General features: G+C 34.5%; 1 protein-coding gene and 1 long non-coding RNA gene across 2 annotated transcripts; both read right to left on the bottom strand.

The window, feature by feature from the left end:
• Positions 1–201: 201 nt before the first annotated feature.
• Positions 202–1,776, bottom strand: LOC146946926 (uncharacterized). The gene is made up of 3 exons (XM_085748335.1): positions 1,455–1,776; positions 552–1,367; positions 202–509 (listed from the first exon to the last, which is right to left on the bottom strand). Exons 1-3 carry the CDS (start codon positions 1,774–1,776, stop codon positions 202–204), a joined length of 1,446 nt encoding a protein of 481 aa, XP_085604461.1.
• Positions 1,777–12,670: 10,894 nt separating this feature from the next.
• On the bottom strand, positions 12,671–13,563 carry LOC146946925 (uncharacterized). Its single transcript, XR_015026864.1, has 2 exons — positions 13,024–13,563; positions 12,671–12,919 (listed from the first exon to the last, which is right to left on the bottom strand). It is a non-coding gene; the product is annotated as an uncharacterized LOC146946925 (long non-coding RNA).
• Positions 13,564–19,496: the final 5,933 nt, after the last annotated feature.

Here is a 19,496-nt window from a genome sequence, read left to right as displayed (position 1 = left end):
GGCTGAGGTAGAACTAGATTCTATTTCTATAACACTAGCAGTGTGAAGATAATCAATATTACTTGGAGAAACTTCTGAAGCATCAGCTTCTGTCCTGACATCATCCTCTCTTTGAACTCCCTCCTGACCATCAGCTAGCACCAACAATCTTCCAGCTTCAGTTGCTACCATCTCTTGTACTTCTTCAGTAGCTTTAATCACCTATTGAGCAATTGCACCAGCATCTTTTCTTGCAATGCTTGAAGCAGGAACTTCTATCTCTTTTGCAAGTTCCAAAGTCTTCTGAAGTGTAGCAGCATCTTCAGCCTTCTTTCTCTTAACATATCTGGTTACTAGATCAGTAGCAGCTTCTATCTGATCTTCTTCTTCCATCACATAGTCTGCTACCTTCAGTTTCCTGACAGCATGCTTCCTTTTCTTCTTAGGAATTGAAGGTTGAGCAGGTAGAGATTGTGAGGATTCAGCTGTTTTGCCACTCCTTGTCCTCCTGTGTAGAACTTCAGCAAGTTCTAAGCCATGGACTTCTTCTTAAATACTTGGCACAACATGACCAGTATCTTGCTTCTGAGAGTCTCTCTTTTCCTTCTTAGCTCTCTTGGGAAGTGATTCAGGATCTTCTTCCAGATACTCAGCTTCAGTGATTGTTCTCTTCATGGATTTCCTGCTTTTAGCTACAGGTAGAGCACCACCATACATAGTGTCAGGAATGTCACTGAGCTTGATTGTCTTTCCTATTTTCTCATAGTGATCCAGAATGAAGTTAACTCTTACTTCCAAAGGTTCTTCCTTGCATATAGGAGGAAAATCATCCATCAGGTTAGATACTGCTGATGACTCCTTCATATCAGTGTTGAGTTCAGTGTATTGTTCTTTTGTGATCAGCTTCATGTGCTTAAGAGTACTGCCATTGATCACTTTGCCTGTTACTGTGCCTAGTTGTGCATCACTAAAGATATTGATCTCCTTGAGAGTGTTCAGAAGTTCTCCTTGATGAAGAATTTCTGAAATAAGTCTTCCATAAGGAATCCAACATCTCTTGATTGTTTGACTTTCCCTAAGAGTCTTAATCATGTGTCTGAAGATGTACTTAGGCACATTTGCCTTCTCTTTGGTCATGAAGAAGTGCAGAAACACTCTACGATCCAGTGAGGGTAGATCTCCACCACCACCTCTTGGTAGAAGATTCTCATTTTTTATCTTCAGGAGCAGCTTATGTTCCATGCTCAAGTCACTGTACTTTCCGTTCTTAGTATTGTTGAACATGGTTTTATTCACTCTTTCAATCCATAAACTAGTTTTGTTGTTGTCCAAGCCACTGACAAACATTTCTTCAGATGCTCTTCTAATCACCCAAGCAATCACTTCTCCTGAAATAAACACCGGAATACCCATGATGCTTGATCTTATTTATGTGCAGGTGAAGGGTTCCAAACCCATTTCTTCCCTTGTTTTACCCTTTAGACTGGGGTCTATCAGAACTTTCTCATCCATTTCCAACAAAGCAGCTTTACGATCGTAGACTTGTGCTCTAACCCAGAAGTGCCTTACCAAGTTCATGTACGTTGGACCATTCAGCATGGTGAAGTAACCATCAAGATCCTGAGCATGATAGTAGCCTCTGAGCTCGCAACCATGATGAGCAAGAGAGATAAAATCAACAAGATTCTCAACTTGAACATTCAGTTCCCATTCTTTTAATGACATGGTTCTTCCCCTGATTTCATATGCCAGTTTTTCTTGCATAGATGATTTGAGAACCGAACTTGAAGAAGCCATTGATGTTGAAGAAAAATTTAGGATTCTAAGGTTTTGATTGAAGAAGATGAAGTTTTTGCGGAGAATCAGTGAGCAAATAGAAAGTGTAGGCTATGAAGTGAGTAGTGTGTGTTTTTTGTCTAAGTGTTTTTAGTAAAACATTTGAAATTCAGAAGGGTACAAACAAACACAGCATTAATGACATAGGGGGCGCGAGATAGTACATTCAAAGCTTAAAATCATCATTGCCCTCTTACGTTATACACAAATACACTTAAGCCACGTCATAGTTTTTCAGAGTAACTTCCAAGTTAGTGGGACAAATGCTACCAAAAAGTAACTTACAACGTTTCCACTAACTCTGCTATTTAGGAGCACAAAATCCAGCTTCTGGAGTTCAGATGCTGATGTCATCTTCAGAAGCACATTTTCCTCAGAACCTCAATAAAGAGCTTCTAGTGGACTATAGCTTCTGAACGACTTCAGAACCTAAATTCCTGTTCAGAGCAAGCATTTTAATCAGACACAAAGTGCATGTTCAAATTTTTCTTTATAAATTCAAATCTTTCAACAGTTAAAGGCTTAGTAAATATATCAGCCCATTGATGTTCATTATCAATGAATTGTATATCTAAAATTCCTTTTTGAACATAATCTCTAATAAAGTGGTGTTTGATTTCAATATGCTTTGCTCTTGAATGTAGAATAGGATTCTTTGACAAACAAATAGCAGCAGTATTATCACAATAAATGGGAATACTGTTAGCATTAATCTGATAGTCTTCCAACTGATGTTTCATCCAAAGCAGTGTTGTACAACAACTTGCAGCTGAGATGTATTATGCTTCTGATGTAGACATGGCAATAGTTTCTTGTCTTTTACTAGCCCAGGAGATTAGATTTTCACCCAGAAACTGGCAGTTGCCACTGGTTGATTTTCTTTCAATCCTATCACCAGCATAATCAGCAACACAAAATCCAACCAACTAATAATCTAAGGATTTCCTATAGAGGAGTCCTAGATTAGTTGTTCCTTTCAAATACCTGAAGATTCTCTTAACAGTAATTAAATGATATTCTCTAGGATCTGACTGGTATCTTGCACACAAGCATACACTGAATAAAGTATCTAGCCTTGATGCAATGAGATATAACAAAGAACCAATCATACCTCTATACAGCTTCTGATCTACCTTTGTTCCAGTATATTCTTTGCTTAAGGTGTGGGTTGGATGCGTTGGAGTATTCATCACTTTACAATCTTTCAGCTTGAACTTTTTCAGAAGTTCCTTTGTGTATTTTGTTTGATGAACATATACTCCATCTTTGCTTAGATTGATTTGAATTCCAAGGAAGAACTTTAACTCTCCCATCATGCTCATTTCAAATTCATCCTGCATTAACTTAGAAATTTCCTTGCAAAGAGAAGTATTAGTAGAATCAAATATTATATCATCAACATATATCTGCATAACAAGAATGTCTTTCTCAAGAGTCCTTCTGAAGATTGTTGCGTCAACCTGGCCTCTTTTAAAATCGTTTTAAATCAGGAAATTACTTAGTCTATCATACCAAGCTTTGGGATCTTGTTTCAAGCCATATAGTGATTTCTTAAGTTTATAAACATGGTAAGGAGACTTATGATCCTCAAAACCAGGAGTTTGCTTGATAAACACTTCTTCTGATATCACTCCATTGAGAAATGCACTCTTTACATCCATTTGATATAATATTATGCCATGAAGTAACCTGATTGCTTCCAATCTTGCAACTGGAGCAAATGTTTCAGTATAATCAATGCCTTCTTATTGACTGTAACCTTGAGCAACAAGTCTTGCTTTTTTTCTGACTACTTCACCTTGTTCATTCAACTTGTTTCTGAATACCCATTTTGTTCCAATAATGTTCTTCTGCTGAGGTTTGGGTACTAGATCCCACACATCATTTCTTTGAAACTAATTGAGCTTTTCTTGCATAGTTATTATCCATCCATCATCTAATAGTGCTTCATCAACTGTAGTAGGTTCAGTCACTGATAACAATCCTATCATAGACTCTTGTTGTCTGATGTATGATCTTGTTCTTCTAGGACTCTCTTTGTTCCCAATGATTTGATCATCAGGATGTGAAGGCTTATACTTGAATGTATTCTTGGATTGATTAGCTTGCTGAGAGCCATCTTGAGCTTCATCAAAAGCTACTTAATCTTGAGCTTCTGGAGTGGACTCAACTTCTGGACTATCTTCAGACTCAATTATTTGATCAGGTTTTGGAGTGTCTTCAAGAACCTGTATATCTGCAAATCTTTCACCTTGCTCTGGAGTTTCATTTCCAGGCTCTTTGTCAACAAATTTAACGTGCATTGATTCTTCAACACAGAGTGTCTCTGAATTATACACTCTGTATACCTTTGACCTTTCAGAATAACCTAAAAAGATTCCTCTTTGGGCCTTGGCAACAAATTTCTTTAGGTAGAGCTTGTTATTTAGAATATAACAGGTACATCCAAATTGATGAAAGTAAGTGATATTGGGTCTTCTTCCCTTAAAGATTTCATATGTTGTTTTCTCCAAGATAGGTCTGATATAGATTCTATTTTGGACATAACATGCTGTATTCACTGCTTCTGCCCAGAAATGTTTAGCCAAATTATTTTCATGAATCATGGTTCTTGCCATTTCTTGTAAAGTTCTATTCTTTCTCTCTACAACCCCATTTTGCTGTGGAGTTCTAGGAGAAGAGAATTCATGGACTATTCCATGTTTTTCACAAAAAATTTCAAATGGCTCATTTTCAAATTCTCCACCATGATCACTTCTGACTTTAAAATTTTCATTTCTTTTTCAGACTGTATTTGAGTGCAGAAGTTACTGAATACATCATATGCATTATCCTTACTTTTCAGGAATTTTACCCAAGTCTATCTGCTGTAATTATCAACAATGACTAATCCATATTTACTTCCATATAAGGATGTAGTGCTAACTGGTCCAAATAAATCAACATGAAGTAATTCTAAGGGTCTGGAGGTTGAAACAATGTCTTTTTTTTTAAAGATGATTTCACAATCTTCTCTTTCTGGCATGCACCACAAAGTGCATCTGAATGATAGTCAATGTCTGGTAGGCCTTTGACAAGTTGTAACTTACTAAGCTTAGAGTTTAATCTCCAGTTAGCATGTCCCAACCTTCTGTGCCACATCCATTTCTTATCATTCATTGATAGAAGAAAGAATACCTTCTGATCAACCAGTTCAGAGAAGTTAATTTTATAGACATTCTCTATCCTCTTTCCCTTGAATACTATGGACTTGTTATCTTTGTTGATTGCTGTGCAGTTGGTCTTTTCAAACATCACATCATAATTGTCACAAAACTGACTGATACTCAAAAGGTTATGTTCAAGACCATCTACCAACCACACATTATTAATTGAGATAGAGGAGTTACCAGTAGTTCCTGTACCAATGATCTTGCCAGATTGGTTGCCTCTAAACTTCACATTTCCTCCTTCTTTCATTGTGAGGGTGAGGATTATAGACTTCTCTCATGTCATATGCCTTGAGCACCCGCTGTCTAGGTACCATGATTTTTGCTTTTCCTTTGCTCTTAGACATATCTGCAGCATTGACAATTTCAGATTTAGGTACCCATTGTTTTATGGGTCCTTTGAGGTTAGTACTGGAAGTTTTACTCGTCACTTCTTGTACCTTGTGCTGTAAGTTTGACAGCTTCTGTTCAATCACCACCTTGGGATTAACACCTTTTGGTTTTGATTCACCAGAAGCAATAATTGTCTTTTTCTTCTGAACCTTAGACTTTAAGATACCAGACTCTGATTTCAACTGACACTGAGGAACAAGTTATGATCTCTTCAGAATCTTGATCTTTGAAGTCTTAGAATCAGAGTTTATGGTTGCCTTAGGCTTAGTGTTCTTTGACTTTGAAATATTCTTAGTCTTAGAGCAAGAAACTTCAGGTTCTGACTGAACTACAGTTTCACACTTAGCACCTTCAGGTACAACGAAGGTTTTCAATCCTTCCTTGATGCATTCACAACATGCTTTAAGACTGATTTCATTAGGCTTCCCTTCTGAGAATCTAATCCCTTTACCATTGTTTCTGTAAATGCTATAAATCATTGAAGAAATTTTGCTTATGTCAATACTAGATATAATAAAATCTTCAAAAGCAATTTCATGTTTACTTAAAGACTTTCCATCACACTTTTCTTGTAGCTTCTGACAAAGAAACTCGAGCTTCTCTTCATAAGTTTTACAAATGAAGTCAAAGCCTCTAAGTCTATCTTCAGAAGCTTTCAGATCCAATAGAGTTGAATCTTGTTGTTTCATTAAATCAACATATCTTTCTTTTAAATTGTTCAACTCATTGGTTCTAAGTTCAAAGTGTGTATGGAGTTCTTTAAGAGACTCAATAAGTTCTTCTCGGGGAATTTTAGAGTATACCTCATTTTCATCTTCATATTCTGAATCAGGTTCAGCTTCTGATGTCACTGTAGCCACTAACCCTCTAGCTACATTTGCTTCATCTTCTGCTTCTTCCTTTTCAGACCCAGATTCACTGTCTAAATCTTCCCTGGTTGCCATTAAACTCTTCTTAATCTGCTTCCTGAACTTCATTGAGTTGAAGTTCGATTTCTTTGACTTGTCCTTTGATTTCTCCTTCTGAAAATCAAGGCAATCAGCAATGAAATGTCCAAGCTTCTTACAGTTGAAGCATCCCTTCTGATATTCTTTCTTGGAGCTCTTGTAACCACCTCTATTACTCAGAAAGTTCCTATTTTTCCTTGCCAGATACTCAAGCTTGTTAGAGAGCATAGCCATCTTCTCAGTAGGATCTTCATCAGAATCTCCATCAGGTGATTCTTCTTCAGATTCAACAACTTTAAGAGCTTTTGATGACTTCCCTTTAGATGGTAGAGCAATAGATTTATTCTTCTTAGTAGGCTCATGTTCATTTAAACTTATCTCATTAACCTTAAGAGAACTGACAAGATCTTCAACACTTAAAGTGTTTAAATCTTTAGCTTCCTCAATAGCAGTAACCTTAGGTCTCCATCTAGCAGGCAAGCTTCTTAGTATCTTGCTCACATGATCAGAAGCAACGTAACTTTTCTTCAGTATTTGTAATCCAGAGACTAGGGTTTGAAACCTTGAGTACATTTCCTCAATATTTTCATCATCCTTCATCTTGAACAACTCATACTGATGAACAAGCATAAGAGCTTTTGCTTCTCTGACTTTCTTGCTGCTTTCATAGTTTGCACAAAGAGAAGCAAACATTGCCTTAGCATTAGATTTGTCACTCGTCTTCATATACTCTGCTTTAGGTATAGCAGTGACAAGTGCTCATCTGATTGTGTGATGCTTCTTGTAGAGTTTCTTCTGAGTAGGAGTATGTTTCCTTCTATCAATAGCAGCTCCTTCTTCATCAAGGACTAAGTCACCAACACCATCTTCTAGAATGCCCCATAGTTCTTCATCTAAACCCATGACATAGCTGTAGAAGTTGGTTTTCCACCAAAAAAATTCTTCAGGATCTCCATTGAACTTAGGAACTTTACCGGAGTCAGCTTTATTGTTGTTTCCATAATCATATGGAACAACATTGTTGTTCCCAGATCCAGAAGTGGAGTCTTCACCAGACATGTTTTTCTCAGATCTTTTCTATTACACCGTTAAGTGTTGAGACAACAGACCAAAACTCTGATACCAATTGAAGGTGAGAAAAACACAAGAAGGGGGGTTGAATTGTGTTAGATTTTTTTCTCGTTTTCTCCTAAGCTGAAATTACTCAAAAGCAGATAAAGTTCCACTTCTGAAGTAAGATTCAGGATTCTAAATGCAGCGGATAAAACAGAGAGAGAGAGAGAGAGAGAGAGAGAGAGAGAGAGATAAGAAAGACACAAAGCAATTAAACAGGTTCCTTCCACAAACCGGAAGTAGTCCTGTCCCCTTGCACTTCCAATGAGAGTTCACTAAAATGTAATATCTGATTACAACTGCTCACTGCTAAAACTAGCAAGAGACTTCAAAGTACTCAAGCACAACTGCAAGAGATTTCCTATGCTCCTGAACACAATCAAGAGACTTCATATGCTCAAGCACAAATGCAAGAGACTTCTATTCAAACAAAATTACAAAGAAAAATGTTTGAGGTTGAACACTTGATATACAATCAATGGTGTTCACAATACAAATCAGATACAGACTCTTAAGACTCTAGAATTTCTAAGATATGAAAGTTGTTAAGAAATTCTAAGTGAACTTTTGATGCAGAACAATTTTGACAGAGTTTTGGCACTTGTAAATTGTTGTTGAGTCCTTTTCCATTCTCTAAGTCTTCACTCCTTTATATAGAGGTGTGAAAGAGACGTTGTGAAATTGCCAAAACATAAAAAAAAAAAAAAAAGAGTTGTTTGAAGCTTTTATCAATCACCAATGATCTTTTGCCTGATATGGTTATTGTCATATGAATGATCAATTTCAAATCCATTCCAAGTATGAAAGAACATCGTTGCAGGCGTAACTGTTATTCTTGTCCTGTAGCAGAGATAAAACAGAGTAGTGGAGGTAGTGGTTGTACACTTCGTACAATTGTATTTTGTCAACGCTCTTCAAAGAACAAGCATCCAATGCCTTCAAATCCTTTCAAAATAGCCATTGCTTCACTCTCCTAGTCTTCTGCAATGCTAGGCGTGATTAAATCCTTTGAATAGCCTTTGAAGCTTTAAGTCTCTCATCTTCTGATGGACTTCAACTTATGGTGATGTTGCTTCTGATGAACTAGCTTCTGATGACATCATCACTTCAGGAGCCCTTGACTTCAGGAGCACTTTTCTTCAGATGCTTCAAGCTTCATTCTTGTTGATTCCTTTGCTCTCTTTTGTTCCTTCAGAACCTTATAAGATACTAAATTTTTTGTCTATGGTCATGTACACTTGAACAAATATTAGCATATCCAATTGACAATTTTTAATGTCTTGTTATCATCAAAACTCTAAAGGGTAATGTTAAACAAGTTTTGTTCCAACAGGGGTGTAACGCCCTATTTTATTACTTATTTATTTTATTGAGATTAAATGTCTTTTTTATAATTTAGTTGATATATTTTTTGAGTGATATTTTGTTATGTTATATGTTGGTATTTATTAGTATAATATATTTGTTATTTTGTGTATAAATATATATGTTATCTGGTGTAGAAATATATTTGTTATTTTGTGTAGAAATATATATGTTAGCTGGTGTAGAAATATATTTGTTATTTTGTGTAGAAATATATATGTTATCTGGTGTAGAAATATATTTGTTATTTTGTGTAGAAATATATTTGTTATTTGATGTAGAGATATATTTGTTATTTGGTGTTAAAATATTATATACATATATATTTTGATGAAATATGCTATTATGTGTTATTTAGTGGAAGAATATATTTAGTGGAAGAATATATTTAGTGGGAGAATATATTTAGTGGAAGAATATATTTAGTGGAAGAATATATTTAGTGGAAAAATATAATTATTTAGAATAATGAGGCTTTGGGGCAGAATTGGAAATAAGGGAAAATAAGTAGGTTAAGGATTACGTGCAAAACTGTTTTGGAGAAAGAGAAGAAACCTAGAGAAGAGAAGAGTCAGAGAAGGAGAAGTCTGTAGAACCTTGCTGTCAATTAATCTAAGGTAAGGGTGGGACTAACCTTCTTTAATCATAAGTATATGGTTCTGAAATAGGGTTTAACATGTTTGTTGTTGTTTTATTTTGATGATTAAAGAAGTTAGGGTTTTGAATTGCAATTTAATTGATGAAATTCGTGCTCTAGTTGTAGTGATATGTTTGGGTATGTTAATTTGTTGATAAATGAATTGTTGATGATGAAATTGCATGCTCTTGGTATATGTATTTGGATACTTGATGAATTATGCTCAATTGATGATTGATGTTATGTTGTTGTTGATTGTGATGATTTTGAATGAATGTCAAGTTTGAATAATATAAGTTACTTTTTCTGATTTTTTTTCATCTCGGCCCCAAATTTTAAAATGAAAATTGGTATTGATCGGTGCCGAATTGGTCTTAGGTGTAAACAAGAAAGTTGTAGGTATGGATGTTAGCTTTCTAATGCCGTTGGTCTGATGTCAAAATCATTTATAGAACTTGAGTTATGGTCAAATTACTGTACATAGGTCACAGTGAATTTTTATGGACTTCTGCACAACTTTTTCGAATTTAAAATGAAAACTGGTATTGATCAGTACAGAATTGGCCTTTGGCAAAAACATGAAAGTTTTAGATAATTTTGTTAGCTTTCCAGTGGCTTAGGTTTGATGTGAATATGATTTTTAGTTTTTGAGTTATGATGAAAATACTCCAAGGAGGTCTTAGCGAAATTGTACGGTGACAGCATTCTCTGTTTCATGTTTTTACGTTTGTTTCACATATTTCTGTTCTGAATTAGTCTTTGGTATAAACATGAAAGTTGTTGATATTTGTGATATCTTTCCAGTAGCTTTGGTTTGACATGAAATTATGTTGTGGATAATTTATTATGTTTTTAAAAGATACATAGTGAATTATTGTTGTTGTTTAAATACTATGTTATATGATGTTGTTTATGATTGATGAATATGATGTTTTATGATGTTGTTCATGATTGATGAAGTATTATATGAAGGTATATGTTATTTAATATGATGATATAAGATGTTGTATATAATTGATGAATTATGATATTATCATGAGAAGATGTTGTTGTCGTCGTTGTCGTTGTTGTCGTCAATGTCATTAAGTTGTAAGTTGTTGTTGATGTCGTTGAAGTTATTGATGATGTTAGAAGCTGTCCAGAAGACATGAATTAAGATGATTAATATTATTAGTAATGTGATGTTGTTAAATATGCACCTTAAGTATTACTTATGATGATTATGTTGATGTGATTCATTCTTTAGTGATTATATGATGTCTAAGAGCTGTTATTTGCTGCATATATTGTTGTTTTGCTGTTGTTGACCATTGATGTCATAAAGTTGTAAATGTCGGTCTAAGTTGTAAAGTTGTAAGATGACGTCCAAATTATTTGAGTCATATAAGATGTTCATGATGCTTCAAGTTGTAAGAAGTTGAGTCCATGCATACTCATTCAAGTTGAGGGCTTGATGCCCTAGAGCTTTTGCTCAAATATGTTGGGGGTTTGATGCCCTGGAGCCTTTTTACGCTCAAATATGTTGGGGGCTTGATGCCCTGATTGGTACCACATGCATTTGCATTGTCATGATGATTTAAGATGTTAAGAGTTGCATAGTCGAGTTGAAGTTGCATAGTCGAGTTGAAGCTGCATAGTTGAGTCAAAGTCGTCAAGTTGTTAAAGATTAATTTACGAAGTTGGATATGAAGTTGTTTATGATGATGACATGATGTTACATGATTATTATTAATGAATGTGAAATCTCACCCCTTCTGCTTGAAAATGTTGCTCTTCGTATGGGTAACTTGCAGGTAACCAAGATTAGTCGCGGTCGTGAGTGGACTCCTCACAAGTGTGTCCTAGGTGCTCTGATACGTAACGGGATGGGAATTTTGTTATTGCGTTTCTGTTCCTTACGTATTATTTTCAGAAGCTTTTCAAGAATTATTGTTGAACTAAGATTTTTTGAGATTTTATGTTGAGGCCCTTGTGCCAAAGATTATTTAAGATGTTGAATTATTCCGCTCGAAGTTTTAAAATAATTACGTTGTTGGATTTTGAAGGATAAATATTTATTTATTCCGTTTACGATTTTAAGAAAAGAAATGTAACATTCCGTTTACGTTGAGAAACTCTGATTTATTTTTGAAATTTTTATGTTGGGAAAACGGGGTGTTACAGGGGGCGCTCCTTTAAGGGTGCAATTCCCCCGCCTTTTTGATTTAGCGGAAAATAAATGGGTAACAATGCAGGATATGGAGAGGAGTGGTTAGGGAGTTGATGGTGGTGCCTAGAGGTGGAGGAGGCACCTCTTGGTTGGGAGGAGGAGACGGTGTTCGAGTGTGCATCTTTATTGCATAATGTTGTTTTGCAGGATAATACTATTCCGTGAAGGAAGCTTACACTTACCTGTCGACGATAACTGTCCCTGATGGCCATGGCGTGTTTGAAGGTGTGTGGCAGAAACAAGTTCCCCTAAAGGTGTCAGTCTTTGTTTGGCGACTGCTTCGTAATCGATTACCAACTAAAGACAATCTCATTCGAAGAAGAATCATTCAGCATGACAATGCTCTTTGCATTGGTGGGTGCGGTTCAGGTGAAACTGCATATCACCTTATCTTCTGGTGTGATTATTTTGCCATGGTGTGGCATCGTATTTACCAGTGGTTAGGCATTTCTTTCATGGCTCCAGCGTCCATTACGGCCCATTTTCATCAGTTTGGTCACCTAGCAGGGTTACCGAGAGCAACATATTCTTATCTGACACTAATCTGGCATGCTAGTGTCTGGATTATTTGGAAGGAAAGAAATAATAGGATCTTCAATCAGAAAAGTGGCAGATTGGATCAATTAGCTGACAACATCAAACTTTTGTCTTTTTCTTAGCTAAAGGCCAAAATGCCTACTTTCGCTTTCAATTATAATGACTGGCGGCGGCATCCGTTGATTTGTATGGGTGTTCTTGTGTAGCTTTTTTTCGTCAGCTCTTCCGTTGTTGTTATTTTTTTTGGAAATAGGCTCATAACTGTGTATTTTGGTGGGTGGTTCTCCTTTGCACACCTTGTGCGAGGTGAATCACTTCTTGTGAGTTAATATATTCCATTTTAGCTTGTTAAAAAAAATACGCAAAATAATATAATTTTGATGACGTGTCAAGTGATTAGAATGAAGTAAAGATTGTATTTTTTGTAGTCATTAACTTTCATAACTAGAGAAAATAGATATATTTCCTTATTTATTAAAGTAGATAAGTATAAAAGTGAATTAATGTATTATCACTTACATTAGTATAATAATAGAGTCCAACAATGAAATTTAAAGATCACAGTATGCTTAATTTTTTGAACGTAAGTGTTGTGTTTTAGTGACACATTCACAAATCATTCTGCACTTCGGAATTTGAGGAGGGATACAAAAACTAGCTGGACAATCTTCATCAGATTCGCATGTAATAATTACTATGATGTCAAAAAATAATTAAGGAAGGTTAGCAACAGAGGGTTAAAACATTGTGATGAATAAGATAAAAAGAACATTTGAAACGGTAAGAAAAGGTACTTACAGCAGTTCGTTGCATAAAGAAAAATGGAAAGAAAGATGATCACGACATAAAAAACGTTTAAAATTTTAGCCATTTTGTATTATTGCTTTGAATGTAGAAATTGAAAAATGTTTGATTACTTTATAATGTGAAAAACCTGAGACTTTATTTGCAAGAAGCGACTCTTAAAATCATACTATTATTATTAAATGTTTCTTTGATGTACATCTAAAAACCATATTAAATCCTTAAAAAATGTATCTATATTAATGTGTTTGTCGCTCAAAATCGTTGATTTAATCAATTGACCCTTCATTATATTTTTATTTTTCTTTTCGTCCTTTCATCATATAGAGAGGGGGGAATCCAAAATAGAATTAATAGATGAGAAAATTCCCTAAAAAAAATGAGAAAGGTTGGCAACACATATTTTAACACATTTTTTTCAACATTTTTTTTTATTGATAGATTCCGAGTGAATTTTAACCAATCAAATAAAGTATGTTAATATGTGTGTTGTTAACATTCCTCTTAATAGAATTTAATGATGAAAAAACTAGGTGTAATAATAATGTACCAATGAGGTGAAAAAAATTACTCCCTCCATCCTAATTTATAAGAAGAAAAAAAAATGAAATCACGCTTATTAAGAAAGTACATTGGAAAACACAAACTCAATTAATGTCAAAATAAACAATTTATAAAATACCCTTCTTAATATTTCATGTGCATTTTCAATAAATGTTTTGAAAAATACAAACTCAATAATGTCAAGGTTATTTTAGGAAAAACAATTGTAAACATGTCATAAATGTTGTTGTTTTGCTTATATTTTGAGATAAAAAAATGGTTTTTTGTTGCTTACATTTTAGGACGGAATGAGTATGTATTTATCAGGGTTACGTGACTCATTTATGTCAATAGAACCTTTTATATTTTTTAAATATCATATCGCTTTATCTAACTTGAGACAATAATCATTTTAAAATGCATAAGATGTACTTTTTTTAAAATCAAACTTGCAAACTCCCCCAATTTACTGATTTTAATAGGTTTAACTAGTTGTCTCGTCGAAACGACAATCCATATGGAGATGGTTTTATTTACTACTATTACTTGAAAACGGTTTGGTGCACTGGTCAAATTTAGTCATACGACACATGTTCAATTTTTTTGGTCACAAAGACGAGCAACCATTGAGGAGTTACATCATGAAGCCATTATACTTCCACCATATGAAGCACAAATACCTGATACGATACGAATACGATATGACACTGATACGAGAAAATTTTAAAATACTAGATACACTACTAGGAAAAGTAAAATTAGAGAGGGAAATTAGTGACGGAAAAAATAAAATCCCTCACAAATTCCTTGGTCGCAAAATTTAGTGATGAAATTAGAGAGGGATTTCATGTTTTCCCTCACTAATTTTTGTTTTTTTAGTATTGATACGATACGTCCGGGATACTTTAATTAAAAGTTAAATTTAAACTACATATTAAAACTCAAAATACAATCCATGGGATAAAACTCAAACAAAAAGGTAGTTGCAAAACCTATACCAAACATACATAGAGCAACGATAAGACACAACAATTAAATTGTCTTCACACGACAATCAACAATAGCAGCATTCCCAAACAAACAAAAAGACGCAAAACAGACAGCGGACAACAACAAAAATATAAATATAAGTAATATTGATGATAAAGAAAGTGACAATTAGTCAATTACATATATGATATATACCAAAACGAGAACATCATTACTTAGGCAATTACATATATTCTAAAAATAATAGAAACATCATGTATCCGCGCGTATCAATTGTCTACCTCTTGTAACAGTCCGTTTTTCGTTAGGATTATTTTATTTATTATATGTGTTTAATTGCTTGTTTGTGTGTTTGATTTGGGATTAGTGGATTTTTAGTCGAGAGGGTTATTTTGGTCATTTTTAGGACTAAGGGTATTTTGGTAATTTGAGGAGCTAGGGTAAATTAGTAATTTTATAATGAAGAATATTTTAGTGTTTTAGTGTGAATAGTTATTTTTAGTAAGATTAGTAATAACTTGAGGTGATTATTTTGAGATGGTAATTAATGAGATGTTTTAATGAGTTAAGTGAGTAGTAACATTTTTAATTGGTGGTAAGAGTTACTAGGCCCAATGAGATGAGATGACCTAGCCCACTAGTTGGAGTATATAAGGATAACACTAGTGAAAATTAGGGTTAGACTTTCATTTCACATTTACACAAAAGGGTGGCTAGAGAGAATACATAGATAAAAGGAGATAGAACAAAAGGAAGAACAACTGAAGAGAAGAGAGAAGAAAAAGCTAGGATTCATAAAGGGAGTGAAGATTTTGGTGGAGTAGCTTAAGCTTAAGGACAATTGAGGTAAGGGGGGTATGTTTGTTCTTTCATAATAAATTATAATCTTGTTTTACCTTTTGGGACATGTTTGTTTATGTTAATTTATGAAATTGATGATTTTGGAAGTTAATTTTCGTGCTCATAATTAAGTGGTGATTTTGGGTATGTTAAAATTGTTGAAAACTTGTTGATGCTTGAATTTCATTGTTGATATGTATTAAAGTGATTACTTTGAAATTCTAGCTTAAATTAGTGAAAATGGTGATGTTGTTGTTGAATGTAGTTGAGTTCATGATGTATGTTCTAGTTGAGTGATTGGGTTCATGAAAGTCATAAGTTTAAGTTATCGTTGTTTATGGTGTGTGTAACAGCCAGATTTTTTGCTATATTTATTTTATTATTTTTATGTGTGTTTGTATGTGCTCTTATGTGATTATTTGCCTCTGTGAATATTTTGGTTGGGATTTGTAGAATTCGGTGTTAGAAGGGTATTTCAGTCATTTTGGATTTAGGGGCATTTTGATCATTTTGAGAGTAGGGGTAATTTTGTAATTTTGCCGATGATTATTTTTAGTGCTTAGTGAGTTGTTAATTTACTAAGCCACTAGAGGGAGTGTAGTAATTATTTTATTACCGGTAAGTGACCGTTAGTATTACATTTTACCGTTAAGTGAGTAGTAATATTTTTTGTTAGAATAGAAATGGGTTAGGCCTATTAAGGTGTTGTGAGTTGAGCCCAATTAGATAGAACCTATATAAACTCTAGTGTTAGAGGAAAATAGGGTTTACCATCATTTTTCATTATTAAGATAAGAGGTAGAGAGAAAGAGTAAGAGAAGAGAAGGGTTGAAGAGGAAGCTAGAGAGAGAGCTAGAGGGAGGTAAAGCTTCAAGGATTGGAGCTAGGATTGGAGCTAAAGTGAAGCCCTAGTGTTGATTTTGAAGAATTGAGGTAAGGGGGTTAGACTTTAATCATAATTAATAGTTGTAGATTCTACCCTAATTCTTTCATTAAGTGGTTAATTTGAATTTAATTGTAGAATTTTGTGCTTAATTGTGATGACATGATTATGTACATGAATTGAATGATAATTGTGTTGTTGTTGTTGAATTTGTATGCTAAAATGGGCAGTTATGAACATGATGAGTTTTTGTATGAAATTGATGATGAATAATGTTGTGGATGTTAGATTGATGATGAATTCATGTTCAAATGTTGTTGCTGTTGTTGAATGTGTTGTAGATGAATAGATACATTGGGTATCATGAATTGGTGATGAGAATTGTTGTTGTTTGTTGAAAGTTGTAAGAGTTGGAGAATTGATGATTTGATGTTGTAATCTCAAAACTTGTATATGTTTAAGTGTTTTGTAGTGTATATGACCTATAAACATCTTTGGGATTAAGTTTTGGGGTTGGGGAGAATCAAAATGGGGATTTTGGGTGAAAATGGGTTGGAACCCGTAACTGTGTTTTGAACTTCTGGTGTAGGACGCTTAAGCGTGCTCAGGACGCTTAAGCGATCCACCAGCGTGCCAACAGCGTACCAAAAGCGTGCACTTCCTGAAGTTTCTGGAAGTTGGACGCTTAAGCGTGCAGAGGACGCTTAAGCGTGCAACACCCAGTTCAGCCATTTTTATTTCTTCGCTTTGTGCACTTGGGGACCAATCCGAGCTTCTAAAATGATTCTTTTGACTTGTTTAACCTCTGTTTATACACTTAAACCTACTAGAACATCGGGAGGATCAAATTAAACTTGATTTTGTGAAATTACACTTAACTTTTGAAAAACGGTTCGAACGTCGATTTTTTCGAAAACTCATTTTCTCCGGAATTTGAGGTAGGACTAAGGTTTTATAATGTTTATATGATTTCTAAAAATGGTTGTGATTGGTTTCGTCAAGTTTTAACTTGTTTTGCTTAGAAATTGCATTCTTTTGGAAAAGTGATAAATAGAGACGAACTTTGAGTTTTTCATGATTTCGTCACATTTGGCCGGTGAAGCGCCAAAGTATCCTCTACTGCACTCACATGTGGCCTAGAGGTATACTTAGTTGAGGCATTGAATCTTGTTTACTTGGTTTGGTTCAATAACTTTAATTATTTTGAAAATGAGATACCGATAGACAAACTTTGTTGAAAACGGTTCCTTTGAACCACTTACCTTGTAAATCTTTTGTGAATGACTTTATATTATTAATTGAGGATATATGAATGGTTGTTGAAGGTTGAATATGATGTTTATCATAAATGTTGTATTATTCCACTTTGCTTGGTTTATGAGAAGTATGTGGGATTATTGTGAGATATTGTGTAGTTGATGATGTTTTATGTGATGATGACTCATATGTGAATTGTGATTTGTTGAATGTGTGTGGACATGAATACTTGATAATGCAATTTTGTTGAGCTAGTCAATGTAATTGGAGGTGTACATTTACATTGTCGTTGGTAGTTGTATGTTGAAGTTGTGCATTATCGGGTCTTTGTTGTATGTCCATGCATCATATCATATGAAGTTAGTTGTGAAATGTAAAAGGAGGTGTACTTTTACATAGTAAGAGGAGGTGTACTCTTACTTAGATGTGTGGTTGGCATCTATGTTGTTGTATGGTACCACATGCATGTATGTGTCGAATATAGGTGCATTGCATAATGAAATGAAAGCTTGATGTGATATGTGAATGTTGTTTGTTGGTGATAAGTGGATGCTTGCTTGTAATATTTGGATTGGTTGAATGGATGTATAGCCGGAAGTTAATTGTTTATGCAACTGTTTGAGAATTAATTTGACTTCTTTATATCCAATTATTGTTTATTGATTATGATTAATGTAAAGCTAAACTCCAGTGGTTTTTGCCGCCTACCTGTCTGTATGGATGGGTAGACGCTGTGCAGGAGTAGTCCGCTTGCGGTGAGTGCTTGGATAGTTGGAGTTAGCCTCCGCTATTGTTTTATCTTGGTTTTCGGGTGTCAAACATTGATTAAGTTTGAACCTTTTAAACCGGTGATATCTTATTTTTTCTTGGGAAGGGAAAAAGTAAGCAAAACCCTTGAGAATCGAGGTCCGGGAGTTGTTTTCGCTACGGGAAGGTGTTAGGCACCCATAACGACTATAGTATCCTATAGGAACCGTCTTTAATTGCTACGCGCGCGCTTTATTTTTAAAATGCTATTTTGAAAGAAAATGTTAAGCCTAAGAGTTTCTAAGTGAAGAATTGGAGGGAGAAGAATGTTTTTTGAATTTTTATTTTAGTTGAATTGAAGGAATTTTGTTCCTTGCCTACGTACCCGTTTAAGGGATCAAATCCACCGTAGTTCTCTTCCAAAAATGTTTTTTGTTTTTGTTGGTTGATTTTAAGTTTGAAAATGAATTTTGAAGAATGGAGATTGAGAGGCCTCAAGGGCATGAGATTTATGAAATTGTGAGGTTGGATTAGTGATTTGCAAAAGAAAGTCAAAGTATGATTAAAGTTCATTGAAATTTGATTAAGAAAATAAAAGGGAAAATTACAATGGGATTTTGATCCCAAGGTTTATTTTGAAAATGATTTGAGTGATGTTGTTCACATTTTTTTGGAAAATTGATTTTTCTAAGTATAAAGCCTAAACATTCATCTAAACATACAATCCTAAACATACATCTAAACATGCATATTCTATCTAAAGTGAGGTGTGTGCATGTGTCGGTGCTCGTGTCGGTGTACATCATTAGAGTCCATTGTCCTTATTACATCATTGGCCTAGATACATTCTATGGTCTTGCAAGAGTTTAAAGACATAAAGTAAAATACAAAAAGTCCTAAGTATTACATTCTAACTTTGGTGAAACTTGAAATTTGAAGTGCAAGAAATTAAATGGAGATGGAATGAGATGAGAATGCTTATGAAATATATGAGACATGGAATGAAATGGTTAGTAACACATGGTAATATCAAAAGGAATAAAGCAAGAAGAATACTATAACACAAAGCATAGAAAACAACCCAAAATAAAGGCAAAATGAGTGCAAAACATGACTAAAGTTGGCTCATAAAATGCAAGAGCCACATGACCTATAATTCTCACATTCCATCACATTTTGAATGGGTTTAGAATCAGACTTTAGAAAG

This window comes from Medicago sativa, chromosome 2 (genome assembly GCF_051527215.1).
Source record: "Medicago sativa cultivar Bolivia chromosome 2, Bolivia_mono, whole genome shotgun sequence".
Lineage (NCBI taxonomy): Eukaryota > Viridiplantae > Streptophyta > Magnoliopsida > Fabales > Fabaceae > Medicago > Medicago sativa.
This window is presented reverse-complemented; position numbering and strand designations above follow the sequence as displayed.

Coding starts and splice junctions, on each gene's coding strand:
- LOC146946926 (XM_085748335.1), bottom strand. CDS start 1,776: ATGGCTTCTTCAAGTTCGGTTCTCAAATCATCTATGCAAGAAAAACTG. Junction 1,368..1,454: donor GATAGACCCCAGTCTAAAGG/GTAAAACAAGGG, acceptor TGTTTATTTCAG/GAGAAGTGATTGCTTGGGTG. Junction 510..551: donor CTCTCAGAAGCAAGATACTG/GTCATGTTGTGC, acceptor TCCATGGCTTAG/AACTTGCTGAAGTTCTACAC.